General features: G+C 38.9%; 2 protein-coding genes across 5 annotated transcripts; both read left to right on the top strand.

The window, feature by feature from the left end:
- Nucleotides 1–435: 435 nt before the first annotated feature.
- LOC116188698 lies at nt 436–4,133 on the top strand. The gene is made up of 5 exons (XM_031518183.1): nt 436–446; nt 1,659–2,439; nt 2,605–2,844; nt 2,920–3,921; nt 4,005–4,133. Exons 1-5 carry the CDS (start codon nt 436–438, stop codon nt 4,131–4,133), a joined length of 2,163 nt encoding a protein of 720 aa, XP_031374043.1.
- Nucleotides 4,134–12,420: 8,287 nt separating this feature from the next.
- On the top strand, nt 12,421–16,984 carry LOC116188380 (monogalactosyldiacylglycerol synthase, chloroplastic). 4 transcript variants are annotated; one of them, XM_031517692.1, is made up of 8 exons: nt 12,422–13,230; nt 14,088–14,260; nt 14,651–14,812; nt 14,967–15,108; nt 15,628–15,852; nt 15,958–16,020; nt 16,097–16,181; nt 16,562–16,984. In XM_031517692.1, the coding sequence occupies exons 1-7, from the start codon at nt 12,718–12,720 to the stop codon at nt 16,160–16,162; spliced, it is 1,344 nt and encodes a 447-aa protein (XP_031373552.1). In that variant the 5' UTR covers nt 12,422–12,717; the 3' UTR covers nt 16,163–16,181; nt 16,562–16,984. The 4 variants fall into 4 exon arrangements, with proteins under 4 accessions (XP_031373553.1, XP_031373552.1, XP_031373551.1 ...); XM_031517690.1 differs by having other exon boundaries at nt 12,429–13,230; nt 16,107–16,181; XM_031517693.1 differs by lacking the exon at nt 15,958–16,020 and having other exon boundaries at nt 12,421–13,230.
- The last annotated feature ends 1,548 nt before the right edge of the window (nt 16,985–18,532 follow it).

Below are 18,532 nucleotides of genomic sequence, written 5' to 3'. Positions count from 1 at the left end.
TTACATATACATATCTATGACCAACCGACCATGTATATTTCATTCTTCAAGTCTCCTAACGTGAAACACGACATATAAATATCGACTAAATGGACGATTTGGTCCCTGAAAGATGAAGCTTCGGACAAGTTCGTCCCCCAAAGAAATTCTCTATACAATTTGGTCCGAACGTTTGAAACGTTTGGACAATTTGGTCCTTCCGTCCAAAACAGTAGTAGGTCCCTGACAGATTAGCCATTAACGGAGATTTCCTTCCTTCCCTTCGTATCATCCCCGCGATTTCCCTGCTAAGAAACGGAAGCTTGCCCGCCTCTTCTCATCAGGTCTGCACGAGTTCCCGCCCAAAATTTGCTAGATCTTCTCCTCGTCTAGGTTTCCTTGCGTTCTTCTTCCGATTCTGTGCTGTCCCGGCCGTGAGAAGCTCAATTTTGGCAAATGGGGAGCAGGTCAGTTTGGATTGTTTCATCTGTTTGTGGTTCTTTATCATATGAATTGTGCTGTTATTTGTTTTATCCGATGCTCATATGTCCCAACCTAGAACATTATGGAGACTTAAACTCGTGAAACCTCATAAATTAGGCAATAGATAATCCAGACTATGCATTCAAACTTACTCTGGGGAGATCAGAGATTGCATCTTGTAATAGCAATTTGTTTTCCGAATGGTCTAAGGAGTAGCCCTCATCATATGCAACCGAAAATGCACATATAATGTGGACCAAAAGTACCTCCTGCTTGACTCGCATCTCGACTTGCCGGGTGACTGGAATCCTCTGAGGTCAGCTAAACAGGTTGACAATTGCCTCTTAGCAGATAGGTAGGGCTACTTAAGTAACTTAGTGCAAGGTGTGTATATGTAATGAAAAACTAAATGGATTTTAAAAAACGACTCATGAGTATGGTAGAGTTCTTAGACCTTGGCAAGGTAAGCTCTTTTTAATGCACTTACCCCGCTGAATCTGGGGTTTTTTATGCATACAAGTATTTTTGTTGGAACGTTGATACATAACTAATGGAATGCTTAGGGTATCTCCATTGCCCGATAAGATGATCTTGTCAGTATTGGTATAAATGATCTTTCCCTCGCGTGCTGCTGTGTGCCTGCATTTGATGTGTCTCAAATCCTGTGGACTTCTAAACCAAGAAACGCAAACCTCAAATTAATACAAGAAGTCAGAAGATCTATACCTCAAACTCCAAAGGAATTACACCTCTGACCAGAACATTGTGAGTAGGCAATGGATATTGCGGTAATCTCTGTTAATACAAGATTGAATACAAATTAAAAAAAAGCAATTTTTAGTTCCAAGGGGTCCTGAGTTTATGCTTAGCAAAAATATCCTAATATCTTGGATAATTTCAAAGTTTATGGACACACCTCGGTAGGGCGAGCACCCCATACAAACACACGCATCCGAAACTGAGTGAGGCCCATATGCACCAGCAGATGGTTGTTGCCTCATTGTCTCTGTGAAAGATAATGACCCTACTCATAAGTATTCCCTAATAAGTTCCAACATAAGCGCAATCTTTGTGAAAGATAATGATCCTACTCTTAAGTATTTCCTAACCACTTCCTCTTGGAGTGTTGGATTGCGGATTTATTGAATTACCTTTTTTGAACTACTATTATTTAATCTTTGTTTGGTTTTATGAAGGAATGATCATGAGGTTGGTGAGGAGGAAAATCTTGAAGTATATGATGATGATAGGCAGGAGGATCAGTTTGAGTATGAAGGTACTGAACATTTTGATTCAGGAGTTTATTGGGATGAAGAACGTATATTTAATGACAATGCTGAAGGTCATTTGGGTGAACAAGAAGAGCATCTTGGTAATCAATCAGATTCTGAAAATGAGGAGCAGGTAGTTGTCAGAATATCACCAACAGCAGCGGATATGGTTATCTCCAGTGATGAAGAGGAAGGATATATTTCGGAAGAGTTAGTGGACAAGTGTATTTCTGATGACGACAAAGGTGAAGAGGAGAAGGCAAAGTACCCCGAGTTTGATGAGAAGGCCATATTTGAGGACATTCAATTACAGTTAAACATGTTATTCCCAAACTTGACTGTGTTCAAGAAAGCTGTGACAGATTATAATATTGCAATAGGAAGGGTGTTCAAGTTTGTGAAGAATGATAATGAAAGGGTTAGGGCAAAGTGTAGATCAGAAGGGTGCAAATGGGAGATCTTCTGTTCTTGGAGTAATGATGTGAAAACTTTCAAAATAAAGAAGTTCGTGGAGCCACATACTTGTGCTCGAGGGTTCAAAAACAAGCAAGCTAATAAGAAGTGGTTGGCTGCTCAACTTGTTGATGAATTAAGATCATACCCGACAATGTCAGCACATGATGCTTTTGAGTGGTTTAAAAGGTGTAGAGGTATTCATGTAGATGACTATCAGATATACAGAGCAATGAAGTTGGCGAGAAAAATTGTAGAGGGGTCCGAGAAGTTGTAATATCAAAAGTTATGGGACTACTGTGAGGAACTTAGGAGGCGGAATCCTAATTCTACATTTGGTTTGAAAGTACATAGACCTACTCTAGAGCTGCCACCAACATTTGATAGGCTATACATTTGCTTTAATGCAAATGTTCAGGGGTTTAAAGCAGGATGCAGGCCCTTGATTGGGCTAGATGGGTGTTTTCTGAAGGGATATTACGGAGGACAGTTACTGTCTGCTGTTGCTCAAGATGGCAATCAACATTTTTATGTGATTTCAGTAGCTGTTGTTGGGCAAGAAAGTAGGGATACATGGAGTTGGTTTTTGACAAATTTGCTTGGTGATATTGGACAGTACAGTGACAATGGGTGGAACTTTATATCAAATCAACAAAAGGTATCTATCACTTAACTATAATATTTTAATATTGACTAAAAGTAGAATGTTATTTGACGATAAAGATTCTTGCAGGGTTTGAAATTGGCTTTGGAGGAATTATGTCCTGGTGCTCCACATAGAAATTGTGTATTGCACATATGGAGGAACTTCTACAGCAACTTCAAGAACATGGACCTAACCAAGCAATTGTGGAAATGTGCAAGAAGTACCACAATGGTGGAATTTGAACATAATATGATGGTAATGAAGAGAATGAATGAGGCTGCATGGGCATGGCTGAAGAGATTTAATCCCGACGCTTGGACGAAAGCTGGATTTAGTGATTATCCAAAGAATGATAATCTACTAAATAATACTTGTGAGCAGTTTAACTCGAAGATTGTGAAGTTCAGAGGTAAACCAATCATTACGATGCTTGAAGAGATTAGATGTTATTTGATGGGGAAGATGAATAAGCACAGAGTGAGGGCAAATAGCTTTGTGGGTCCAATTTGTCCAGTAGCGCAGAGTAGGCTAGAGAAGTCTAGAAAAGACAGTTCATATTGGACCCCTGAATGGGTTGGTGATGCTGATGGTTACAAATTTCAAGTATGGAAAAGGCCCCAATGTAAGGTGGTAGATTTAGGTGCTGCAACTTGCAGTTGTAGAATGTGGCAGTTAACTGGGATACCATGTGCACATGCTATTGCTTGCATGGCTTACAATAATTTGGAGCCCGAGAAGTATGTTCACTCATGGTATTCAACTGAACGATGGAGAGCCACTTATGTCCCTTACATTGAACCAATTACCGGTGAAAGTGACTGGCACCGCACTGAACTACCACCAATTAAACCACCAGCATTTAAAAGACCGTCTGGAAGGCCTAAGCAAAGGAGAAGGCAATCTGAGGGTGAGGCAAGTACTTCTAGCAACTCCTCCAAGGCAACAAGAAAGTATGGTGAGATTCACTGTTCTAGATGTGGAAAGACTGGGCACAACATTAGACGATGTATGAATGAAGCCACTAATGATGCTCCAGATAAGAGGGGAAACAGAAGAACATCCAGAGGTCCTAATGCATCTGATGCACAGGTATAATAATTGTTTATCCTGTTTACTATGATTTATATTATTGGCTTTCTCTTAGAAATTTTTACGATAACTTTGTTTCGTAGGTTGAAGCCCCCTCAGGCCCTTCAAGGCCTATTATAGGTTCTCAAGACTCCATCATTCTCGGGCCTAGCGTACCTGTTTCAGTGGGATCCATTCGATCAGCTTCACATTCCTCTGCTCAGGTTGATTGAACTCACATTGAGTATTGAAACTTTTTGTAATGAAGGGAAGCCAACATATAAACATTCTTTTTATAGGTTCAACGAAGGCCTCTTAGTTCGGGAATGGGGATAGCAGCAAACCAAGGTCCTAATTGGAGGCCTCCAACACCATTGAATTCTGCGCCATGTCCAAGCACATTTCCATTCAGGTACCCTGCAGCAATGATGGGTAGAGGCAATTGGAGTAGTCACCCTTTAAGGCCTCCTCCGATAAGGCCAAGAGTACTTGCACCAGCGTCAACAGCTTCAGCGTCGACTTCCCATTCAAGCTCGTCACAAGGATCAAATACCATGAGTCGAAGATCCTGAAGGCTTAGTTGAAACAGCTTCAGAAATAGTTGTATGTTTACTGTGTTACATTATGTTGAAAAATGTATTTTCTCTGTATTCTGTCGAAAAATGCACTCTGTTATGTATTCTGTTGGAATATGTATTTTTCTCTGTATTCTGTCGAAAAATGCATTTTTCTCTGTATTCTGTCGAAAAATGCATTTTTGTCTGCATTCTGTCAAAAAATGCATTTTTGTCTGCATTCTATCGAAAAATGCACTCTTCTCTGCATTCTGTCGGAATATGCATTTTATTCTGTATTCTGTCAAAAAATGCACTATGTTATGTATTCTGTCGGAAAATGCATTTTGTTCTGTATTCTGGCGGAAAATGCATTTTTCTCTGCATTCTGTCGAAAAATGCATTTTTGTCTGTATTCTGGCGGAAAATGCATTTTGTTCTGTATTCTGTCGGAATATGCATTTTATTCTGTATTCTGTCAAAAAATGCACTCTGTTATGTATTCTGTCGGAAAATGCATTTTGTTCTGTATTCTGGCGGAAAATGCATTTTTCTCTACATTCTGTCGAAAAATGCATTTTTGTCTGTATTCTGGCGGAAAATGCATTTTGTTCTGTATTCTGTCGGAATATGCATTTTATTCTGTATTCTGTCAAAAAATGCACTCTGTTATGTATTCTGTCGGAAAATGCATTTTGTTCTGTATTCTGGCGGAAAATGCATTTTTCTCTGCATTCTGTCGAAAAATGCATTTTTGTCTGTATTCTGGCGGAAAATGCATTTTGTTCTGTATTCTGTCGGAATATGCATTTTATTTTGTATTCTGTCAAAAAATGCACTCTGTTATGTATTCTGTCGGAAAATGCATTTTGTTCTGTATTCTGGCGGAAAATGCATTTTTCTCTGCATTTTGTCGGAAAATGCATTTTGTTCTGTATTCTGGCGGAAGATGCATTTTTCTCTGTATTCTGTCGGAAAAATGTATTTTCTCTGTATTCTGTCGAAAAATGCACTCTGTTATGTATTCTGTCGGAAAATGCATTTTGTTCTGTATTCTGGCTGAAAATGAATTTTTCTCTGTATTCTGTCGGAAAAATGTATTTTATCTGTATTCTGTCGAAAAATGCACTCTATTATGTATTCTGTCGGAATATGCATTTTTCTCTGTATTCTATCGAAAAATGCACTCTGTTATGTATTCTGTCGGAAAATGCATTTTGTTCTGTAATCTGGCGGAAAATGCATTTTTCTCTATATTTTGTTGGAAATGCATTTTTTCCTGTATTCTGTCGAAATATGGATTTTGTTCGGTATTCTATCGCAAATAGAATGATATTATGTTTAAAAAACGCTTTCTATTATGTATTCTTTTGAAAAAAATACATAATAGGCAACAGTAATAGAAAGTCACGCAGAATATGCAACAATAACAACAGATCACGCAATGTAAACATTGTATTATATTACTAATAACAGAGTCATCTCAATACAACACAAACTACGACTACAACAATGACAACAACCAATACACCACATGCAATCTTAAGCATTCTGTTTTCATGTTCATACATTTGAATTTTCTTCTTCATCTTTTTCATGAGCTTGTTATCTTCTGTAGTCTTCTGCACTTCGAGTTGCTCCTCATTATCAACCCATTCAAAATATCCACATGTAATATCACTTCTTTTCCATAAGGGACAACTAAGAAAACGCCCACCATAACTTTGTTTCTTTGTAGATGTTTGTAATAGTAGCTTCCTTCCACACCCACAGAGATTTACTGATTTTTCAACATCGGAATATGCCGTGGACTTTTGGACATATTGGTTTGTCCCACTCCAATGGCTTCCCTCACCTCCCATATCTGTTGTGATTCCCCTCTCTGTTCTCTCTCTCTGCTTGTATTGTCACTGTTCGATGTCTCTTCCAAATGGGCTAATAATCTGAAAAGCAAGACCATCAAATTAAACATACAAGTACATGTGCTGATAATACAAGCACCACGCACATGCACGGCAACAGAACAAGCAACCGCACGCAAGTATAATTCAGGTACCTAAAAAGAGCACCAAGCAAATGCAGCAAATTTCATGTGAAAACAGGAGCAGCCAGAAACACCAAGTCCATGTGATACCAGGTTCAGCAGCAGCAACAAACACATTGCTGATAATACAAATACTTGATACCAAGTGCAGCAGCACAATTCATAAATTCACAGCCGCAATATTCCCGAAATTCACAAATTTCACAGTGCTGAGATTTCCATGCTCCAGACTAGACTGAGTTGCATTTGGTCCCAAGCACACACACTCTTCAAACAACACCGGCCATAAAAACAAGAGCAGCCACAAACATCAAGTCCGTGCGATACCAAGTTCAGCAGCAACAAACACACATGACTTTTTCTTATCAATACTATGCCAAACAATTAGATCAAGTCACAGTAGATCAATTCATTTGCAGAATTCGCAAAAATACCAACTACATCATACTAACGGCCTAGCCCGTTATTAGATCAAGTCACACTAGAATAAAGCTAAGAACTCAAGAAAGTAAATTCGGATCAGGCCTGTTGCGAGGGTAAAATTGGCTTGAAATCGACAGAAATTGCATTCTTTCAACTACAAATGGCATCCCATGATTAAGCGTGGCAAAAAAAATCTTAAAGAGATGACATAACATTCATTTTAAATTACAATAGACCCAGCTCATCACAAATCACCCACACATTCAAGCATTATCAAACTCATGTAAAACATCACAAATCAAACACGTAATAGCACAGATATGCACTTTCAGCTGAGCATATTCTCGAATTAACAAGGTCGAACAAAACATCCTTTAATCCCTCAATATGTCATTAATCAATTCAGCCTATACATTAAACATGACTTTTTCTTATCAATACTATGCCAAACAATTCACATCAGATACCATATTATCGTGCAACTCATCCATTCATCAAACATCATCGAGAATCTACGAAGGACGACTAAAAGGAACCAAAATCGGTCAATGAGCTATCAAGCTAGTAATCACGAACAACCAGCCAAGTTAAGGAGTTAAGAACCTCACCAAACCCAACTCTAAATTTCAACATCATAACTGCCCAACAACAAAAGAAAACCACCCAAACAACAAAACCAAACCACCCAAACGATTTAGGGTTTGCTCGATTTGGGGCATTTTCGAGCTGATTAGGGCAACTATCAGCTTCATCAATTTCAACAACATAACAACCCAAAATCAAACCCAATCGGCAGAAATTTCATCGCAACAATCGGCAGCAATTTCATCGCAACAATCGGCAGAAATTTCATCGCAACAATCGGCAGAAATTTCATCGCAACATTCGGGATTCTAAGAGGGATTTCAACTGACCTGCAACAACCGCGGAAAATCGATGAATCCGACAAAATCCAGACAAGAAATTGACTCGGAAGAAATTTCCCCAACATTCGCCTTTCTCACCAATGCTATTCAGATGCTAACAGGAGAAGACCCATCTTGGGGGCAGTTTCCTCAGGAGCAGGTTGAAGAAATTTTAACAACGATTCCAAAGAACTTCCTAAAGTCAAGGCCTGATGAGAAAGGCGAGAGAATCGGAAGGCTAGGGCAAGACGAACAGAGAATCGGAAGATGGCAGCGAGAGGAATAGGGGGGAATTTGGAGCGGCAAATCGCGAAGAGAAGAGGAGAAGACGGCAGGGACTCACGGCTGCCCAGGGACCAACGTTTTCTCCAACGGAAGGACAAATTGATACAAACGTTTCTGACGGTCGGACCAAATAGTATAGGAAAAAACTTTCGGGGATGAACTTGCCGTGAGGACCATCTTTCAGGGACCAAATCGTCCATTTAGTCTATAAATATCTACCTGCCAAACTCTCTATCAATAAATAAAGGAGCATTGCTGGATCCTCCGAGTCGCACTTGCCGAAAGCAGAGAAGAGTGGCACACTTGTAATTTTCGTCCAAAATAGGGGCAATTAGTTTAGCAAAGGGATTCGCAGGATTCGGAGTCTGACTTTTTCGGAGGAAAATGCTTTTCTGTAATAAAATTTTGGGAAAACAAAAGTTATTGCTAAACTTTTTTTTTTTAAGCTGAATCAGTTATTACCGAACTTGATAGCTAAAGAAAACAACATTTTTATGTATATACTATATATATGTTAACCATTTTCATTTGAGAGTAAATTTACAATTAGTTAACCAATTTGAAATCAATAAATCACCACATTTGGTGTTATATTATCTTTACATATCTATACATATCCATGACCAACCGACCATGTATATTCCATTCTTCAAGTCTCCTAACATGAAACACAACGTATAAATATCTATCCGCCCAACTTGCTTTCAACAAATAAAGGAGCATTGCCGGATCCTCCGAGCCGCACTTGCCGAAAGCAGAGGAGTGGCACAGTTGTAATTTTCATCAAAAATCGGGGGCAATTAGCGTAGCAGAGGGGTTCGCAGGATTCGGACTTTGACTTTTTCGGAGGAAAATGCTTTTCTGTAAATAAAGGTTTGGGAAAACAAAAGTTATTACTAAACTTTTTTTTTTAAAGCTGAATCAGTTATTAGTTATTACCAAACTTGATAGCTAAAGAAAGCAACATTTGTATGTATACGCTATATATATATATATAGAGAGAGAGAGAGAGAAATGTAGAGGTATAGTGGACGGTGAGTAGGCCTTCCCTCGATAGCCTGTTGACCCTCCTGAACTTGGACGGTGAGTGGGTGCATGTGTATCACATGCTCTTATTAACAAGCCCTTATTTTTTATTTCTTATTTTTATCATTTATTTATTTTTAACTTTTTTTTAGGGTCCAAAAATACTTTTTCCTCTATATTCGTGGAGTTGGAGCTACAGCTAGTGCAATATAACATTATTGAATTTCCATTGGACTTATACTGATTTAGACACTTGGACCGTAACTAAAAATTCAATTACAGGATCCAGAAAATGCCCGCCTATAAGTCTATATCAAACAGTCATTTTCATGACAAATATTGCATACCCATATATACATTCATAATATTTGATATTATTCTATATCAAACCTGCACTAATACAATGATCTTCCAATAATTCTCATCACATTTTTAACTTTGAACAAATAGTGCCACGGGTTAAGTGATAAATATCGACCAACTTTGCCATTTGCTTTAACAAAAGGAATTCCCAATATTTACATGTTCTAATGCTCATACTGACATATACATATATATATATATATGTACGTGTATGTATATAAGTTGACTCCGAAAGTGGTCGGAAAATGTCAAAACCTAGAATCATTACGTTACAACTCGAAAAAAAAGAAAGGATGTCTGATCACCATTCACTAGTTGTTCCCCCGTTAACGAATCTTATAAAAGTCCATCTGCAAATATCGGGACCTTACCATATGTAGTTCGATACAACATTTGTTTTCAATGAAACCATGAACTGCCCTCAATCTACCGGGCTAATTCTCGTTATAAAAAGGTGATTTGTCTTGATACAAAATGTTTTCAGTCGATATGAAATCCTCAATTTATTAGAATTAATTCTCATTATTAAACTGATGACCTGTCTTAACATGAAGTACTTTCAGCAAATATCGAACTCTCACACCGCCCAATTCTAAGTTATGGCTCGCAGTCCAGTAATGGATTTTAGTCTATCTAAAGATTCTGATTGTGTGATATTTGACGGAATAATTATGAGTAATTTATTGTTCTTGACAACTAACTCATTACAGAACTATGTAAGGTTGATTTTATGCAGAACATATTGATAGAAACTAGATCGTAGTGTATCAGAAACATGTTTTTGACATATAGATTAGGCGATTTTTCTCGTCGCGACGAAATCGGTTCTACTATAAAAACATGTTTTATCGTTCCAATCCAATTATAATAGACATCAGGTAGATCGGTTTTATTGACCTATCGATAGAGGGAGAGATGACGCGCTTAGCATAGGACTTCTCAAGACCGTCCGCCACATGGCATCTAGCCACTGGTTTTAATGGAAACCGCCATTTGTGGGGATTCATGATGGACTTGGAACTTGGAAGGTAACTTTTGATACTCTAAAAAGAAAAAAGAACGATTTTTCCCAACTACCATAATTTGGACAATTTACCTATTTATTCTTCTGTTAAGAATCTCGTTCACGTCAATAAAGCAAATTAGTTGATATTCGCGCATTGTGCGGTAACACAATAAACAAGTACGTATATTCTCGATATATAAAGTGAATAATATACTTACAGAGGGACTGTACTCTTGTAATATATATAAATGCTTACGAGAAGTGGAGATATCGCATAAGGTGTTAAAAAAAGTATAGCGAATAGAAAGAGGATGGACAAAATGAATTATCTTGAGTACTTATAGGGAATTTAATACATTTAACTTGAAGAATATCGCGTACTTCGAGCGGTTCTTTACGATTATCAATTCCAAAAAATTTCAATTACATGTTATTACATGCAAATAATGTAAACAAATTTCTAGCATTCGTTGAATCTAACACCAATAAAATATAGTATAAATTCATTTAAATAATTAAAAGATTAATTCACGTGAAACTGAGGGTTATCAAATGAATTGATTCAAGCAACTAAGGACATTTTATTAGGATCTGGGGGTTATTAAATAAAACTATTACATTTCGCACCTCGATTTTTATATATTATAATAATTATAATTATGTCGATTACTTACAGAGAATTTAATAAATTGAATTTAAAGAATATCACGTACTTCAAGCGGTTATTTCCAATTATTGATCCAAAAAAGTTTTGAGTTGCATGTTATTACATGCAAATAATATAAACAAATTCCTAACATTCGTTGAATCTAACACCAATAAAATATAGCATAAGTTCATTTAACTAAAATTGAAATGTTAATTCACTTGGAATTGAGAGTATCAAATGGATTGATTCGAACAACTGAGGACATTCTACTAGGAGCTGAGAGTTATTAGATAAAGGATAAATTCCCCCAAAAAAAAACAAGTTTTTCATTTTTTTCTAAATTTAATACGAACTTTTAACTTTGTCCAATAAAATCACAAACTTAGCAAATGATTTCACGTATGTCATGCGATGGGCTCACCCGACATATTTAACGAAAAAAGCTTACGTGAACTGTTAACGGTATCCACGTGAATAACGGCAGTCCACGACTAATTGAAAATTTGAAAAAAATTCCTTATTTAGGGCTGAACAACCTCAAATCCGGGCATATTCGTGTTCTAATTGTTACAAAGCACTGCAGTTAGAAATGTCGGGTGAGCTCACAGCGTTATCCACGTCGACAAATCTGGACTGTTGCTATTTACGTCGACATCGTTAATTGTCCACATAAACTTTTTCCACTAGAATTGTCGGGTGAACCCAGAGCGTGCCAAACGTACAACATTTTGCTAAGTTTGTAATTTTATTGGACAAAGTTAAAAGTTTGTGTTCAAATTAGAAAAAAAGTGAAAAGTTTGTGTTTTTTATTTTTTTGGAATTGACCCTTCCAATAAACTCTTAGGGCCCGTTTGGATTCAGAGTTAAAGTTACTTTGATTTTGATTTTAATTTTGATTGTAGAAAAGGACAAATGAGATGTGATTATAAATTTGACTTGGGAAACGTATGTTTTTGTTGGGTAGTGTGTTGAGTTAAAATTAAAATTAAAATTTTTTAATTAAAAAATGTGTATTTTTGTTGTGTAGTGTGTTGAGTTAAAGTTAAAGTTAAAGTTAAAATCAATTAACTCTGAATCCAAACGGGGCATTACATTTCGTGTCTAGACTTTTATATATTATAATATTAGTTTGGTCCTTGAATGGGATCCCACGCTTAAATCATGCACGACCTTCATATGACCATGGAAACCAAGTGGAAGCATACTAATCGTGTGATTGACCCAACACGCCCCGCAATAGCAAAAAAAAGGAGAAACGTGAAAATAAGAAGCAAAATACGATAAAAGCCAGACCTCCCCAGCATTGGTTCCTCCTTCCGAAAAGGCATCTTGGCTTATATTCTCAGAATCTCTCTCTCACTAAATCCTCTCTGTGTGGTTGCGAGCCCTTCTTCGGGATTTCTGTCCTTCCATCTCTGTGCCTTTGTATTCAGTGCAACAATCTATCAAGCACCTCGCCTCCACTTCTTCCTTGGTCCCTCCCAAACTGTAGTTCTCATCGCTTGATAAAGACCGCCATGGATTGACCATTCCAGCTTCTACACTTGCCTTCCCCTGCAGCCATGCCTCATTCCTCAGCCCTGTACCAAGAGCCCACGAACCTCCTCGATTTCGCCACCCAGTTGGGCAACTTCGCCCTCAACTCGAAGCTCCGCACGGCCGCCTCCGAAGGGCCCTCCTCGCTCTTCTCCAGCTTCTCGTTTCTTGATGATGTTTCGGTTGCCGCGAAGAGACCCGGCTTCTACGCCTCCCTAAGCCTGAGTTCCCGGGGCAGATCCTCGAGCTTCCGCGGGTTCCTGAACGAGTTCAACCGGTTCATCCGGCTCCATTGCGAGAGAATCCCGATTGGGTTCGCGTCGGTTCAGGTTAATTCGGGGGAAGGGAACGGGGATGGTAACGTGCTGAAGGAGGACACTTGTGGGGTCTTGGTGGATAATGGGGCGAACGAGAACGGTCTCGGGGGTGATTGTCGGAAGAAAGTTCTGATTTTGATGAGTGATACTGGGGGTGGACACAGGGCTTCTGCAGAAGCTATTAAGGCTGCGTTCAATGAAGAATTTGGGGATGAGTATCAGGTAAACAGAATAGAACAATATGTATATGCTTTGGTTTCATTTGTGCTCTAGCTTCTGTTTCGCTGTTTAGAAAGTGTGGGAGGGGGAGAAGATTATGTAAATATTGAAGTTAAAATCTTAGGAAGTACAAGGTCTTGCTTCTAATCTGAACTAGCAATGCAAGACCTCCAGGGCTGTAGTTTACCTGCATATCCTTATATATCGACTTGTGAATATATAGGCATGTCAACTTGGGGTCAAAAGGAGTAAATAGAGAGAGTTTGTGAAGTCAGAAATGCGCAATGAAGAGAAATATCTTATGACCAATTGTGAGTTGCAGAGGTTTATGCAAGAGTTCTGTTGTGGACACTGCTTTAGGATTAAACTGTAGAGCAGTCTCTTTCGTCATAAGGGAATTCCTTTAGATATGTTAGGTGTTTGGTGGCCCAACTGCCCCTTAGACCAGCCTGAAATTCTGACCCGTGTTAAGCTTTTAATAGACTAGGATCGCTTACTTAAGTGAAGGAAAAAGAATTTCAGGAAATATGAGGCAAGTATTCATTCAACCTTCTAAGTAGCTGCTGAAAAATAATGACATTTTGCTTTTGAAGGATTACGACAACTTTGTCTAAACAGGGCATGTAGAGAAAACTTTTTATCTCTCTCTCTCTCTCTCTCTCTCTCTCTCTCTCTCTCTCTCTCTCTCTCTCTCTCTCTCTCTCTCTCTCTCTCTCTCTCTCGCTTTTTCTGTGTACCAGTTTGTTTCTTTGTTTTGTTATATGCACCTTCTCATGGCTAAATGGATCATCAAGCAAAAGAATTGCATGCCTTGTTGTGCCTAGTTGATCAATTCCGTCTGTTAAGAGTTCATGTTGCAGGTGTTTATTACTGATTTGTGGACAGATCACACCCCTTGGCCATTCAACCAACTTCCTAGGAGCTATAACTTCTTGGTAAAACATGGATCTTTATGGAAGATGACCTATTATGGAAGTGCTCCGCGTGTTATCCATCAGTCAAATTTCGCTGCAACTTCTACTTTCATAGCTCGGTGAGACTCTATTATGAGCATTTGTCTTTTATCTTGTTATATGATCTATGTTACTCTATAAATTGGATCCGAACACATCTTTGTTGCCTCTCAGTTTAGTGCTCAGGGAGGCCTGCTTAATCCAGTTTCGCAATTTTGGTCTTCTTGGAAAAGGAAGAACAAAACGAGAAGTTTATGAAGTTTCCGTTTTTAAGATATTATATTGATCTAAAACATCTCGTAAAATGAGGCCAAACAATTATGGTCCTTATTTCCTCATTTAAAAGAATTAAAAACTGGAAAAATTCTGCTAAATTCTCAGTACCAAACAGCTGATTTCCTTCCAATGGATGTCAATGTTCTGAATGTCCTTCATTTGCTCATTTGATTATCTTTCTCTTGGGTTTGCAGAGAGGTCGCAAAAGGACTGATGAAATACCAGCCAGATGTTATTATAAGTGTACATCCCTTAATGCAACATGTGCCACTTCGAATTTTGCGGCAAAAGGGTCTTCTGGATAAAATTGTGTTCACTACGGTTGTAACAGATCTGAGCACCTGCCACCCCACATGGTCTATTTCATACTTTAATTCCCCCCCCCCCCCCCCCCCCCCCCCCCCCAACCTCTCTCTCTCTTTTAAATAACTAATCTGAAACTTTCATTAGAATAAGACCAAGATGGTGTATTCTTATAATGTAGTCCTGATCTGTGTCTCCTATTGGCAGGTTTCATAAACTCGTAACTCGGTGTTACTGCCCCACAACAGAGGTCGAGAAGAGGGCATTGAAAGCTGGGCTTAAACCTTCGCAAATTAAGGTTTATGGTCTTCCTGTGAGGCCTTCGTTTGTCAAACCTGTGAAGCCAAAGGTTGGTCTTTTGTTATTTGGAGCAATGGTTTTCTGCACTTCATGAGTGGCACTATAATTGTCGTTTTGCAATCCTAAGTATGGCTTGATGAATATGTAGGTTTAAATAATGGTCCCTAGTTCTCTGTTTCCTTGCATTGAGAGGGTGTTAACCCCTTCTCTTCAGTTACTCTTGGAAAACTTTTCAGAAAAAAACACATAATCTCACGGGTAGTTGACAGTTATTACATTTTGTTGTATCTTTCAAGGAAGTTTGAAATTTCAGGCAGGTTTTCAGATTCAAGCATATGATGTTCCTACAAGTTGGACCTGACCTTTTAATATAGGTGGAAGAAAGTAGATTAGAAACCCTACCCATTCACGGCCTCCTAATCCTCATTTATAACTAAAGTGAAATTGTTCAGATGCATGGAAATTGCTCATGGACCCATCAACCGATTCTCTACCAAATTACAGATAATAAACTTACCCTTTGGAGCAAAGACTAACCTTCTAAGCTCTCATCATCGTGGCAATATAGGATGATCTCAGGAGGGAACTAGGGATGGATGAGGAGCTTCCTGCTGTCCTTTTAATGGGAGGTGGGGAAGGGATGGGCCCAATCGAGGCGACTGCTCGGGCACTTGGGGAAGCGCTATATGACGAGAATCTGATGAGGCCAATTGGTCAGGTTCTCGTAATTTGCGGCCGAAACAAAAAACTTGCCAGTCAGTTGCTTTCAATCGATTGGAAGATTCCTGTTCAGGTATTAAACTAGCCTAGGACAGCATGCCCTTGTTTTTCGTTGTGTTTTCTTCTACACTGGAGTAACTATTTTAGTTAATTTATTGAATTTTCGGTATTACTTTAGGTAAAGGGGTTTGTTACTAAAATGGAGGAATGCATGGGTGCTTGTGACTGCATTATTACCAAAGTAATTTTCTGATGCCATCAATAAGTAAGATCTCCATTACTTTCGTCAATCTTTGTTCAAATATAATTTGTTCCAGCGTTCTACAGGCGGGACCTGGGACTATTGCAGAAGCCATGATCCGAGGCCTCCCAATAATTCTTAATGATTACATAGCTGGGCAGGTAACTATTCTCGTTTTATAGTCTTTTATACATTTTCTTGTTTACATATTTCTGCTAACTTGAAAACATGGACTCTTTTGTTGAAGTGGTTGTCAGTCTCCCATGCTTGCTCCTTCCTGAAAATATTACCGGGAGAGAGAGATATAGCATCCTTGTAGATAACTGAATGAGAGGTTTTAGTCCAATAACCTCAATTTTAATGTTCTTCTGCAAGAAGTCTTGACTTGTTTTGAAAAACATAGGTTCATGAAAGATCTGAATAAACCCTCTTGCCGTTGTGAGGAGGAAAATTTTATTAAAATTTTCTATCGTACTTATAAGATTTACTCAAAAGAAAAAATAGTTTCTGCGATCTCACATTCATTTCTTCGTTGTTGCAGGAAGTTGGGAACGTCCCATATGTGGTGGAAAACGGGTGCGGTAAATTCTCAAAATCCCCGCAGGAGATAGCAAACATTGTGGCCCAGTGGTTTGGCCCGAAAGCAGACGAGCTGAAGGCCATGTCGCTGAACGCGCTGAAGCTTGCGAGGCCCGATGCCGTGTTCAAGATCGTGAATGATCTCCACGAGCTTGTTAGACAGAGAACATTTGTGCCCCAATACTCTTGTACGACGTAATAAGAAAACAAAAAACTTTGACCACTTGTGGTCGGTTTTTGCCACGATTGTTTTGCCTGGATGTAATGTCATCGTGAGGCTTTCTCTTACGGGGTTCCTAATGATAATGTTATTGTGTTCTTGTATGTCTCTGGCTTTTGCCATTCTGGGAAGTAATGTTGAAGAGTAGGATCTGATTTTCGTTCACGAATTTTTTGAACCTGAATTAACCGAAATCCTATGCTGAGGAAGTGCAGGGAATGATGAACTCAACAGAACAGTTCATTAGAGTCAATTTTCGGTCTTTATTCTTCCTTTTCGTCCTAAATTTGGGGACCAAATGCAACTTTAGAGACCGCTCCCAAGCAGACCTAGACGTTCATTATCTGGCAAGGCCGAATAAAATCTAATGTGACCTTGTGATGTCATGCTTGTTACGAGGGCTGTGACTATTTCATATGCCGATTTTGTTCCGATTCTTTTTATTGTACCATACCGACTGCAACTGGCTGCGACCTTAAATAGAAGTTACAAATATAAAAAAGAAACGCGGATGAGCGTGTTAATGATGCCCTGCTTGCTAGGTCAGGCCGGGGAATCTTTACATGTCTGGTGATCTCCAAGGTAAGAGTCTCGCGTTAACATCCGCAGTATTAGCTGACAACATCTTCTTCTGGTATTCTTGGATATGGAAGCCTTTACTTAGAGAGTGGAATGGTGTGGCGCCAGTGCTGGATGGGGTGGGAGGTTCTACTCGGCGAGTGATTCATTACAGCGTATGCTGTGGTAGGTGCCACTGGCGATGATCTCCATGGATGCTGGACTTCTTATACTGTGGCTTCGGTAGCTGCACATGATCATTTTTAGATCACGAACAAGCAGAGAATGCAATGGAATCCGATGGGCGATGACTTCGTTCTAGCCTTTGTTCTAGGTGTTCTGATGGGGGCAGCGACTATTCCTCTCCAACTCACGAGATAGAAAGGAAGGTGACCCCGAGTTGAGGGTCGAGCGATATACAGTAGGCAGCCACCAGGCGATAGACAGAACACATACTGAGGCTTGGCAGCTTCGTCTGCCAGAAGCTTATCCAGTCCCGGCCTGTACCAGTCGGGGACCCAAGTGAACACCAAAGTACACATAGTCGACTGCACCCTATAACCCTGCTGCTATTGCCGAATCATGACTGATAGGCTATCGAAAATGATAGACTAACTATTCAATAAGTATTACTCATCCACTGTGAATGAGTAACAACCAATGAAAATACTTGAAAGTGGGAACTATGGATACATTATGAGTCCAATTATCCACTTTCAAGCATTCTAATTAGATGTTACATAGCCAAGTGGCTAGGAAATACTCATTGAATATTTGCTCAAAATGAGTAGCTGGTCGCAGCCTTCCTTGGGACCGCCGGAGATTACATAGCTTCTCATCGGAATTCGGGCCTAGCAGAGATGAGAGGCGTTAGGTGTAAATGATGTTAGATGGCTTGGCTTTCTAGAATTGCTAGAAACTTGATAAACGCAGCCATGCTACACATGGGCCAAAAAAAATGGTTAGGGAAAAAAAGGAAAATAAGAAGGGAACGGGTGAGAAAAATAGAGAGTAGAAGGCGAAGAGAAAGTAATGAGCGGATTTTGAAGTTATTTGATGAAATTATTAAATTGTCTAAAATATAATGACTGTAATTAATTAAAGATAATGTATTACGAATATTTTGAGAAATAAAAAGTGACACCAAAAGAAAAA

The sequence above is a fragment of the Punica granatum genome, chromosome 8 (genome assembly GCF_007655135.1).
Source record: "Punica granatum isolate Tunisia-2019 chromosome 8, ASM765513v2, whole genome shotgun sequence".
Classification (NCBI taxonomy): domain Eukaryota; kingdom Viridiplantae; phylum Streptophyta; class Magnoliopsida; order Myrtales; family Lythraceae; genus Punica; species Punica granatum.
This window is presented reverse-complemented; position numbering and strand designations above follow the sequence as displayed.

Excerpts from the sequence above, each read along its gene's own strand:
- LOC116188698 (XM_031518183.1), top strand. Across the intron at positions 2,440-2,604 it reads TGAAGTTGGCGAGAAAAATT|GGGTTTAAAGCAGGATGCAG; the intron begins GTAGAGGGGTCC and ends GCAAATGTTCAG. Across the intron at positions 3,922-4,004 it reads CTAATGCATCTGATGCACAG|GTTGAAGCCCCCTCAGGCCC; the intron begins GTATAATAATTG and ends TTTGTTTCGTAG.
- LOC116188380 (XM_031517690.1), top strand. The coding sequence starts at position 12,718 with ATGCCTCATTCCTCAGCCCTGTACCAAGAGCCCACGAACCTCCTCGAT. Across the intron at positions 16,021-16,106 it reads GTGACTGCATTATTACCAAA|GCGGGACCTGGGACTATTGC; the intron begins GTAATTTTCTGA and ends AGCGTTCTACAG. Across the intron at positions 16,182-16,561 it reads ATGATTACATAGCTGGGCAG|GAAGTTGGGAACGTCCCATA; the intron begins GTAACTATTCTC and ends TCGTTGTTGCAG.